General features: G+C 39.6%; 1 protein-coding gene across 2 annotated transcripts in view; it reads left to right on the plus strand.

Annotated features, from left to right (window-relative positions):
• The window catches only part of DRD3 (dopamine receptor D3), a 62,255-nt gene extending 49,965 nt beyond the window's left edge, over positions 1 to 12,290 (plus strand). The window contains exons 5-7 of one of the 2 annotated variants that reach the window (XM_036746606.1): positions 2,005 to 2,085; positions 10,887 to 11,256; positions 12,094 to 12,290. In XM_036746606.1, the coding sequence (XP_036602501.1) occupies positions 2,005 to 2,085; positions 10,887 to 11,256; positions 12,094 to 12,290 (648 nt within the window). The remainder of the gene's footprint in view (positions 1 to 2,004; positions 2,086 to 10,886; positions 11,257 to 12,093) is intronic. The other variant, XM_036746607.1, reaches the window with a different exon arrangement.
• Positions 12,291 to 12,667: the final 377 nt, after the last annotated feature.

Consider the following 12,667-nt stretch of genomic DNA (forward strand, 5'->3'; position numbering starts at 1 on the left):
ACCGTAACAAGGGTAAGGCAAGTGAGGCGTTTATCTTAGGTGTATAAAATGAAATGTGCAGAAATGCATATAAAATATGTATCTACAATGCTAAGGATGTGAATGCCATGCCAAGAGGATGTGAGGACAGTTTAATATTCTTCCCTAGAGCTACAAATCAATTAGTTATAGTGCTTCAAGGAAATGTGGAAGGACCTATGTGCAGTGGCAACAAATAATATCTATAGAACTAGAACTGGATATACATTGAGCAGTTGGTTGTTGTCCTTTGTTCTCAAAGAGGATTGAAATGACGTCACTATGTTGGGGTCAGGGTATAGTGTTTCTTACTGTGGCTCTTCAGACCAACAGAAGCCTGGGAAGGCTCTACCACAGGTCAGGCACATATGAATATTTGGAGCAGAGATGTCTCTAAATTTGCACATTCACTTTTTGAGCTGCTGCAATTCTGCTTTGCTAGTAGAGCACAGCACCTTCTTTAATGTGAGCATGCCATGCTGGGCAGCCCTTTGCCAGCATCTCCCATGTCTCACAATCCTCTTCAAAGAGTCCTTGACAGTGTCCTTATACTGCTTCTTCTGACCTCCAGGGGAGTGCTTGCCTTGTGAAAGTTCTCCGTAAAATAGACTTTTAGGTGAATGTACATTTGGCATTTGAACAATATGGCCAGCCCATCACAGTTGTGTTCTCTACAGTGGAGTGTGAATGCCTGGCAGTTCAGCTTGAGAAAGGACCTCAGTGTTCAGTCCCTTATCCTGCCAGGTGATCTTCAGAATCTTCCTAAGACAATTCAAATGGAAACAGGTCATTTTTTGGTGTGGTGCAGGTTTCACAGGCAAACAACAATGAGGTCAGCACAATGGCTTTGTAGACCTTCGCTTTGGCAGGTAGTCTAATACCTCTTCTCTCCCACACCTTCATACAATGAAAGGGGGAGGAGGACAGGGAAGGATGAGAAGGTGGCAGAAGGGAAGGGAGTGAACAGAGGAGGGGAAAGGAGAATGTGCCAGAACTATAGGGCAGAAAGAGATGCAGCAGAAGTTTTTTTGTTGCTTGTTGTTTATTAATTCATTGGGTTCTACCTTGCTAATTAAAAAAAAAGATAAAATTTGTAAAGGGATTCATTTGTGTATCTGTTAGGCAGTACCTGTTGCGTCAAAACAAAATATGTCAATAAATTTTCTTTTTTCAATTGCTAATAACAATGCAAATACCAGAGGGATTCCTCAGAAGATGGTGAAAAAGTTATCTCCAAGCCTAGTCCTCTCCATTATCTCAAAATGGAAAAACAAAACAAAAGTAACCAAAAAAACTCCAAAACAACCTATACTAGATAGAGTAAAACAACCAACAACAAAGAATGGATAGGGATGAGGAGGCATTCGGGGATGCACTCCCAACTGACCTAGGGAAGAAAGAAGAGGGGAATGTTGTCTGTTCTCTCTCTCATATATCCTGAATTTGGAGAACATTTTGAGACGACCTTGGCAAGGTAACGGGGGAAAGAGGAATCAAGTTCTATTAGTGGAAAGGGGTTGCTCTAAGGGCTTTGCAACAGGTGCCTCCTACGTCAGAGTATGCTTCAGGGACCTCAAAGCAAGTTCCTTCCAGGAAGAATGAGCCCTTCAGGGGACTCTTCCTCTAAGCATGTGATAACCTTCTTAGGCTGAGTCTCACCCCAGGAGAAGGATATCATTAGGTCCTTAGAGGCCCCCAGTTCAAGAATAAGAAGACTGAGGTCTAGAGAGAAGATATGGTTGACCCCAAGATGTGCAGGTAAAATGAGAATTGTTCCTTTTGACAAAGGTGATACAGGTGATGAATTGAAGGCCTTGGATTCAGCCCATATGCTGTACATTTTTTTAAATGACAGAAGACTAAGAATTTCACCAATGTAATGAGCGTTTACCTTATTCAAGTTAACTCTATGTCACTCCCATGCTGTACAACTAGGAGGAACTTATTTGATATCTGAATTTCTCTTCTTTCTCTACCCCATACTAGTCTATCTTTCTGCGGCGGCATGCGATTCGGCATTTCTCAATAAGGTCCAGATTCTCCTCATCAGAAACCACGGGGAAAACAGTAAGTAGGCCATTCTTTGAACATAAGAAAAAGACGTTTCCTTGAAATCGTTCACTGAAAGATGAAACAACAGAGACAACTTTGTTTGACAACCCTCTGCTCACTAATTTCAGGCGGCAGATAAAACAGGGAAAGAAGGGAAAGGAAGGAAGCAAATAAGCATTCATGTAGCATCTATAATGTGCCGGGCACTGTGCTGAGAGGTTTTTACAAATATCATCTCATTTGATCCTCATAACAACCCTGGGAGGTCGGTGCTATCTTTATTCCCTTTTTATAGTTGAGGAAACTGAGGCAAGCGCATTTAAATGACTTGCCCAGGATCACCCAGCTGGATTTGAATTCAGGTCTTCCTAACTCCGAGCCCAACACTCCATCCACTGTGCCACCAGCTGTCTGTACATATTGGCCATGACATAGAAAATGTCTAGGATGATGTGGGAAAGACTATAGCTCTTTATCTATTATAATAACTTTGAGATATTTCCCCTAGAAGCATAATTATGCTTATAACCATTCCATATACTTATACTAGGGTAACCACACTCCGTCTCCTACACAAGAACTTGTATACATAGACACACCAGATCTGAGATCCTTTCTGATTTTTCTGCACTATAGCAGGCAACATCAAACTATAATATTGCATATTTCTTAGGGATGTGAAGGCGAAGGACTGGGTCAGAATGGAGTTGTGAGATTGAGGTCATCCATAAATGTTAGAGAAAATGGAACTAGAAGCCAAGATTGTCTGAGTGGAGCAGAGAGAGGAAGGAGGAAGGGAAACATTCTCTTCAGGTACAATTTAAAGCTAATTAATTCTGAAAGAGAAGACAAATTTGCAGCTTCATGACTGAAGTATTCTATTTATTCACTGAACCAGAGGATAGCATAAAACTATCTCACAGGCTACCCAGAACCTCACTCTCCCAAAGAAACCTCACGCTGCCATCAAAACATAAAGTGCTCTAATGGGACCTGGGCTCCAAGAGAAGGAAGACTTTTCTGTCTCCGCCAACTACCAAAGCCAAGAGCTCATTATAAAAGGAGCTTTGAAATTCCAGCAATGGTGAAGGGCTGAACCTTTGCATCTCTGTCATGTCTGTGTCTAGTTAATTAACTGCTTTTCACAAAGGTCTGTGCAGCAACTTAGAGCTGTCAAAGATAGGAAGCTATCCAAGGCAGATAACTCAGGAATTCCTGATCCAGATCAATTCTGAAGAGATAGAATTGGGAAGGAGAAAAAAAATGGTGATACTAGAAGGATTATCTCAAGGGTCAAGGCAGGTCCTAATAACTGCAGTGAAAACTCAGTTATGCCATGCTATGCGGGTGATGGACTTGGTATGTCATGTAGGGCAGCTGTAGTATTGTCTTATGCCATTCTTGGAGATTATAATAAGAGGCAGCAGAGGTCACTGAAGGGGGACTCTTGTGTTACTTCGTATTCTTACTGAAGTCATCCTAAGTTTATATTTTGTGCTTGCCAAGCACTGTCTCTCTTACAAAAGAGAAAAGGATTGAAGGAGGGGCAGCTTGAAATCTGGCAGATATGGTGGCATTGTGCTTAGGCCTTTAGTGTGATGATTAGAGTTGTATTCCCCAACTGGCACGGTTAGACTGATGTTGGAAAGACCCATCCCCCTTCCCCCCAAAAAAACTGGCAAGTCATCTATAGTTTCAAGGAGATAATAGAAGCATTTTCTTATTCAGACAGTAAGGAGGGAAGGAGGGAGTCAAAAGGAATTTTTCCTCTTCTCCAAAGTTTATTCATTAGAAATGTCTCCCTTAGGCATAAAGAAGAAAATCCATAGAACCCTCTCAAAAATACTGTAACCTATACCTAAGAGTACTATGGAATCCCATGTTTCAATATTTCAAGGCACCTATAATTTCATTGATGTGGGTACTCACTCTACTGGGGCACATGCAACCACCATCTCATTCTGTGAGACTCTTGTGCATATCCTGCTATGGCAGGATATACTCCTCAGAGACCCCACCTAACTTGCTGGGGTCTTTCTTTCAGATCTCCTGACATTGTGATTCAAAAAGAGCACATGGGCTTTCTCTCAATTATCTCTTGCTCTTGCTATGTAATTGGTCCTTTTCTCTAATAATGTCCTGTATGTCACTTTAGCTTCATAGTTTTTCATTAGTTAATATACTGCAGCCCACTCATACCTATCATGCACCTATCCATCGCTCTTTGGATGGCTTACAAATTTAATTCATCAAGAGACTGTGATGTTCCATGATGTATAACCACACAGCTTCACTGGGAAAATATTGACATTAAAACATGGGCCTTTGTTTTAGGGAAAACCTAGGAATCATTAAAAGCACTGCTCAATTTCCCAAAGGCAATTTAACCCAGTCTTCTTCCATTCAGCTATAAACTCAGTTCACTTTATACAGTGTCTATACAAGATATATATGTATATACATACATATATAATTATATACTAATGGACATAGATAGATAGATAGATGGTATCTATATCTATCTGTGTATACATGCACACACACGCGCGCGCATGCACACACACACACACATACACACAGAGGTTTTTTTAACCAACTGCCTATAGAAGTTGGGACAATAGTCATTCTTTATCCCTTGAGTTTTTCCAGTGTGGATAGTTAGACCAAATTCACTTGAGTGATTACGGATTTCATTTAGGAGGCTCCAAAATGTTCTGGGACTTAATTCAGTCATAAAATGTCATCCTCAGATAGGACCGTATAGAGGATTTCTTTACCTATAAGGAATTTCTCTTTCACTTGGGCTCTGCTTTGGATATCTTCTATGACAGCAGTTAATACTTCCTGTTTTATCCTTCACGTGATCATCAGAGGGTTATCAAACAAAGTTATCTTTATTGTTTCATCTCTCCAAGAATCATGTGTGATTTTGATATGTATGGGAAACATTGTTAGAAGACAGTCTTTAAAGGAAACATTTTGCTCCCCCATGTCATATTTTATAGCAAAAAGAGAAGCATTGCTAGATCATGTATTTTCTGTACTTTAGCCTATTGTGTGACCGTAAAGATGTAGTTTATGATTGAGTGTCATTTGAATAGCCTGCCTGTTCCCTTTTCAGAACTTCATCAGTTTTATTCTCAATGTACACATAAATGAGTCTCTTAGAGATTTCGTAGAAACGGGAAAGCAGCTTTATCTGTTGATATTTCCTTTTGCTTACTTTTTTCAGTAATAATAATATCCACAACGTTTTCCCCCAAAACATTTGGTATCCTCCCCTCCTAGAGATATCTTGAGAATGAATCTCTGGAAACCCTCAAAATTGTATCACCTCCAGCACAGACCTGCTCTGTGAGTAACTCACTCTGGTTTCCTTGTACATAAAACACCATGTGAACCTTAAAATGATCAAATCAGAGGCCACTGGATGGCACAGAAAATACTGGGCCTGGAGTTAGAAAGACTTAAGTATTTCCCCTCGTTGGTCACTGTATAAGGGTTTCCCATTCAGTAAAGCAACAACTAAGTAAGTGTTTCCAGGCAGCCTAAAAATTGTATAATACTTAGCAATAACGGGTAGACCTTCCCCCCTACCCACTTTATTCCCATTCTGCCCTCATCACTGATGAAGCAGGGGGTTGCACAAAGACTCTGGACCAATTTGTATTTTTCTTTGTAAAGAAGTTGCCATGGCTAACTATCATCAAGGGGCCACTCTACTGGTAATGAGCCTCTACATATTTAACAAGGTTGAGCCTCACTTGAGCCCCCACCTTACACTAAGGACCAACATGGCTACCCCAAGAAAGGTCTTGTCAGGTCAAACTCATTTCCTTTTTCAATAGAGTTACTAAATTTAGAGATCAGGAGAGAAAACTTTAGACATGGGATACTTAGATTTGAGCAACATATTTGACAATCTCTCATGCTATCTTTTTGTACCTGCTAGAAGAAAGGAAGCTAGATAGTAATACAGTGAAGTACATTCAAAACTGGTGAAATGACCAGTTGATGTCAAGCTAGAGGGAAGGCGTACAGGAATGTTCCAATGATCCATCCTTGGTCCTTGGGCAACATTTCAAATAGTAACTTGTTAAATTATCAACCTCTCAAATGAAGATATATTTGTTATGACTAACAAATTTGCATATGACAAAAATTGGGAGGAATAGCTCACACAATGGAGAACAGAGACAAGGTCCAAGATTTCGGTAGACTTTTGACAACTGAAATTATCATTAAAGCAGGTCAAAAATTATTACCAACTCTACTTTGGGCAGGAAAAGAGCTCTCGAAGATTTCCAAATTATGTCCCCCATCACTGCTATGTAAACCTCTGGGCCAGGATCTGTGTCCTGAATTCCTCATCTATTTCTTTTCTGTCCATGCAGTTTATAATATGCTGCAGTGAGTAACAAGTTTACTTCTCTTTCTGCTTCTATTGATCTAGACCCAAAACCATACCACCATACTTTCTTCTTCTGTTTCCTGGACTTCCTCACATAAATATATTTCTTCTTCTTTTTTTATAACAATACCCTACCACCCCCCCACACTGCCCCCCCCCCACACACACTTTTACCTATCCTGTTTCTTTTCACTGAGGCATACCTACCCGGAGTCCTATTCTAGTTATGGAATATCCCACCAAGTCTTGTGGAGAGCATTAGACCCTAAAGTTCATTTTGCTTGTTGCCTATATCTTGTGCAGTTGTAAACAGATTATTTGGGGCCATAGATATTGCTAGTATTTCCTTCCATTGACTTTGTCTCTTGAGAACTGTGTAGTATCTCCAATGCTTTTCTTCCTACATTGTGGCTACTCTTTTATAGTTTCTAAGTTAGTAGATGTATTTAGGCAGTTTCTTCATTCCTTCTGCTTTTTCAGTTAAAAGTCCTTTTGATTAAATGTGCAAGACCCTAGGCAAAAACCTTCTTTCCAAGCTTTGTAAGGTATACTCTATCACTGACCAAGATCCTGTCATTCCATACAGAGAAATCCAAATCCATTCTCAGATACCTTCTCTTTAACCATCTTTTTTACTTCTCTAATCTGCTTTTATCCTCAGCATCCCTTGCTTTCAATGGGCAGAAAAGAAGAAAAGACAATCTCTTCCCCTTGAGGTCTTTAGTTTCCTCCCCAAAATGTCATCGTCTCTAGCTTCCAAGGTCCTTGCTGGCAGCACCCATGTGAATCACCAGAATTGAGCAGTAGCCATCTGTTTTGACAAGTTTGAGGAAGTTCTCTTTGATGTATTGGACATATCCTCCAAGAAGACAACAGATCTTTCCATCATTGCTATCAGGTTGACAATTAGCTGTCTCACTACCCCTCAGGAAAGAGTCACCAACTACCATTAATGGTAACAGCTGACATACATATATTATATATGGTGGTCTATGGTTGCTTTTCATATATTATCCCATGTGATCTACTATTCATGTTTTATCGTAAGTCTTCTCTTCTTATTTGTATCCAACACCACCTGTGGAATGATGTTATAGTTTCTTGGAGGAAAAAAAAGCTGTTTCCTTCTTAGAGCATTCAGTTCTCTCCTCTTGAGGAAAAGCCTCAAATTTGTTTTTAGCTTTTTTAGCTCCAAGTGTACAATGGCTCGTTCTTCTTCCCTTCATCCTTTGTGTGACATGCTTTTATTCTCCAAACTCTTAAAAGTGGTTAGAGTTCCCCTCCACCTCTTTAAATCCCTTTCTATTTTTTTTTCACAATGAAGCCCCTATTCTACATTTTGGGTTTATTTGCTCTTACTAACATTTTATTGTCCCAGAAAACCTGGAGTGTGAAAGGGCATTGCTTGATCTCCTTTCACTTTTCTTCTAGGAAGGAGACAGGCCTGAACTTTGTTTTGGGTTTTTAAAATTGTTTTTACTCTAAACTTAAACACTAAATCAAATGAGCATTTCCATGTACACATTAGAGCAGAAAAAGAGGGTTGTACATGAAACTGTGAATTTCTGTTATACACAGCTTGCTTTTCTTTTTTAAATATGTAATCTATTCAACACGTGACTTTCAAAGCTGTTCTGCTTGTCTGATTCCATTCTAGTCTTCTTCCTGTTCTGTTCTATGCATTTTTTTTAAATGCCACAATGACCCTCTTTTCTTTTTCCTCCTTTTTTTAGCAACCCTATCGATAGCCCTACTCTCCCCATCTCTGCCCCCCTTTGGAAAAAATTCATTTGTAACAAATATGTATAAGATATGTAACATATAAGATATGTATGTCCACATGGGCTATCTAAATGTGTAAATGTGCAATTCACAGGTGGCATAGACTGGAATCTGGCCATCTCTCTCTAAGAGAGATTACAATTTCTTCTTTGAAGAAAGCAGGAGAAGAGCCATGGCTAAGTATTTATTCCTTTCCAAGAGAGGTGTCAGACTAAACTTAAAGCTATTTCAAATATTGCTGATCTGAGAGTGTGAATCTGGTTCAAAACAAAAGCCATTTCCCTGGTCACTCTGAAGGGGAAAGGTTGCCCTCAGCTTACACAACCCAACCTAGCTCATTTCATTCAAAAGCTGGATATACAAAAGACCATCAGAAATAGTGAAGAGCAGTAAGCCCATTTATCCAAGCATATGGCAAACAGAAATCAGAGGAGTTGTACAGATTAAAATATACTAGAACAAACATAGGAGTAAATGAACTCTTACGATCAAAGTAAGATGAGAAATCACTCACATCAAGAAAGTTCTTTCTCTGAAGCCTCTAGAAAGACAAGGTGGAAATCAAGGCCATGTTGAGGAACCTACTTCCCCTACATGTCTGCAGCTTCCAAAGTCTTTCTTTCTCTCCTCCTTGAAGTGTCCCCTGTCCATATGTCTCTTCTGTAGGAGCTCGGGAAGCTCTGACACCAGCTCCATCCCTTACTGGGGTACATAGCATAGCCACCAGATAGGACCTAAGCCTCCTTCTACAAATACAGCAGCACACAAAATACCCCTAGGCTTGGTAGGAAACCTAGTTACATATGCATAGTCAAGAAAAACAAATTACCACATTGTGGGACTGCACTTTGAACATAGATGGTGGGCAGAAACAGAAATATAAATATTACACAACCAATACAGGTCACTGCAAAATTCTCCCTTGGTCATTAGTAGTGAGATCCTCTTCCTTTTCTTTGAAACTGCTTGTGGATTATTATAATTCACTTTGTTTTTAACCTATATATCCTTTTATCATCTCCTAGCAACTTGACTATTTTTTCCTGGGCTTCAGAGGGTAGAATTAACAGTTAGAATCACCTAAAAGTAAAATGAGACTCTTGACTTCCTCTCACTGGATGGCCCCTCATAAGTAACGTCATAGAAGGGATCTTTTTCAGGAAAATGTTTGAGTACGTGATCTTTAAAATATCTTCTAATTTTGGGATTCATCCATCTTATGATTTTATGGGGTGGAAAGATTGGAACCTCAACTATTAGGGAGGGGCACCTCTCTTAGGGTACAAGACAGAGGTATTCAGAGCCTCCAGACCTCTTAGAAGATTCACCAGGATTTTCCAATTCTGAAGATGGTGGAAAAGTTAATTATAAAGAAGGTTCTCAGTAATGAAGCTTTTTTCCCCCAGTTGTGACTAGAAGACAGTTGTGAGTCTTTAATGCTTTTATAATCCTATGGCCTTTTTTCCAGGCCTTTCCAGTCCCTAGGCTCTTCCCATAGGAATTTTCACATTTTGATGATTTCTTCTTCCTATTCACACAGTGTAACAGATAAAACACTGAACTCAGAGGTAAGAAGACTTCAGTTCGTATGTGCAAAGGGCTATAAAACTGTGCATACCCTTTGATCCAGCAATACTACGTCTGTATCCCAAAGAGATCATAAAAAGGGGAGAAAGACCCAGAGGTGCAAAAAATATTTATAGTAGCTCTTTCTGTGGTGGCAGAGAATCAGAAATTGAGGGGATGCTCATCAATTGGGGAATGGCTGAACAAGTTGTGGTATATGAATATAATGGAATACTATTGTGCTATAAGAAATGATGAGCAGGAGGATTTCAAAAAAAACCTGGAAAAATTTACATGAATTGATGCTGAGTGAAGTAAGCAGAACCAGGAGAACATTGTACACAGCAACAGCAACATTGTGCAATGATTAACTATGATAGACTTACCTCTTCTTACAATTCCAAAAGACTCATGATAGAAAATGCTAACCACATCCAGAGAAAGAACTTTGGAGTCTGAATGCAGGTTGAAGGATACTATTTTCACTTTTTTTTGTTTTTTGTTTTTTCTTTCTCGTGGTTTTTCCCTTTTGTTCTGTTCTTCTTTCACAACAAGACTACAGTGGAAATATGTTTGACATGATTGTATATATATATATATATATAACCTAGATCAGATTGCTTGCTGTCTTGGGGAGGGGGGAGGAAAGGGAGGGATGGAGAAAAATTTGTAACTCATAATTTTACAAAAATGAATGTTGAAAACCATCTTTGCATGTAATTGGAAAAAAATTAAATACTATCAAATATTTTTGAAAAAAGAAGACAAGTTCAAATCTTACTTCAGACACTAACTAGCCTTATAATTCTGGGCAAGTCATTCTACCTTTCTAAGTCTCGGTTTCTTCATTTGTTAAATGGTGATAATATTAGCACATACCTCACAGGGTTGTTGGAAACTTCCAATGAGGTAATGTATATAACCTCATTGTATAGATGCATATAATCTTGTGTACATAAAGTGTTTTCTAAACTTTAACAGGCTATATAAATACAAATTATTATTTTCATCATCATCATTGTAATTTTTATTATTTATTTATTTTCCTTCCTCACAGGAACCTACTGAAGAAAAAGAATACCCCCCTGGCTGTCAAGATTCCCTTTTAACCCATCTTCAGGCCACCTCTCCAGGAAGGGCCCACTCATCTGAGAAACTACTGGCAGCAATGGAACTGAAACGCTACTATAGTTTTTGCCAGGATGCCTCTTTGCCCAAGCCGGGACACCAAGACGAGGAAGGAGAGGCGAAAGGAGATGGGAGGACTCTGGGAGGGCTCAGCCCCACCATGGCTCCCAAGCTAGGCTTAGAGGTTCGGAAACTCAGCAACGGCAGAATGATGACTTCCCTGAGGCTGAGTTCCCAGCAGCCCCGGAGTGTTCCACTTCGAGAAAAGAAAGCAACCCAGATGCTGGTTATTGTTCTGGGTGAGTTGCATGGGAACGGCATTTGCCAGGAGGTAGAAATAAATCCTGCATCAAAAAGATACAGGTTCTGGGTACTACCTAGGGTGAGTGAAAACCAGCCTCACCTCAGTTGTTCACTAGCAAGCCAAAAAGCACTGAATATGGCCTCAAAGGATGTGAGTTCAAGTCCTGATTCTTCCAGCATTAGCTGTGTGGCTTTAAACTCTTAACTAAGCCACTTAACCCATACATCTCAGTTTCTGTATCTTTCTTTGTAAACCGAGGATAACAATTGTTCTACATGTCTCCCAGCTATCTGATTCAAATATAATAAGGTATACTTTGCAAACAATAAAATGTTATCTTCAAGTGAAGTGATGAGAATAATTCACATGAATATATCTCTTTAAATTTTGCAAACTACTATATATATGTACATATATATACATCTATCTATATCTATATTTATATCTATATCTATATAATCTTCATTCGATTTGATAATGGAAGCAGAGTGGTACAGTAAAAGACCTGGCTCTTTGGGTTCAAAGACTCTTACTAGCCATGTGACATTGAGCAAATGACTTAACTTTCCTGAGCCTCAGTTTTCTCATCTGTAAAATGAGAAGACAGGATAAGACAGCTTCTAAGGTCTCTTTCAGTGAACTGATGGTGGTGATAATGCTTCAGGGAGATATTAAGAACTATTAAAGAGACACCTGGGAACCAAAAAGTTGGGGAGGGACAGGAGGTTGAAAAGATTCAAGGGTTTAGGTCTCCTATACTGTTTTGATACATGTTGGGGCAAAGTGTGAAATGAAACCTCTAACTTGTTTGCTTTCTCCATTTGAAATCTAGGGGCTTTCATTATCTGCTGGCTGCCTTTCTTCTTGACCCACATCCTCAATACTCATTGCCAGGCCTGCCATGTACCCCCAGAGCTCTACAGTGCCACCACATGGCTGGGTTATGTGAACAGCGCCCTCAACCCTGTGATCTACACCACCTTCAATGTAGAGTTCCGCAGAGCTTTCCTCAAAATCCTGTCCTGCTGAAGGCAGGGGAGAAGAGTTGCCACCTTTATGGCCTCTCCAGGGACAATGAGGATTGAAACTCCATAAGGTGGGGCATTTAGGAGCTTTTAGCCACTCTCTAGGTTTTCATCTGCCAGGCTGCTTGACATCCTTGTATTATAATTGGTCTTCTCAACTTCAGTAGTTCATGTCTGCAATACGCCCTTCATAGAAATGCCCAAGTGATCTTCTTAATGTGACAATGATTATATGACTCCTATACCCAAATCTTCCATCCTCCCAATTGCTTTTGGAATAAAATTTAAACTCCTGGAATTTAAGGCTTTCTACAATAAGGCTCCAGACTGTCTTTCCAGTCTTATCTGACATTATTCTGTTTCACAAGCTGTAAGTTTTAG

This window comes from Trichosurus vulpecula, chromosome 2, assembly GCF_011100635.1.
Source record: "Trichosurus vulpecula isolate mTriVul1 chromosome 2, mTriVul1.pri, whole genome shotgun sequence".
Classification (NCBI taxonomy): Eukaryota; Metazoa; Chordata; class Mammalia; order Diprotodontia; family Phalangeridae; genus Trichosurus; species Trichosurus vulpecula.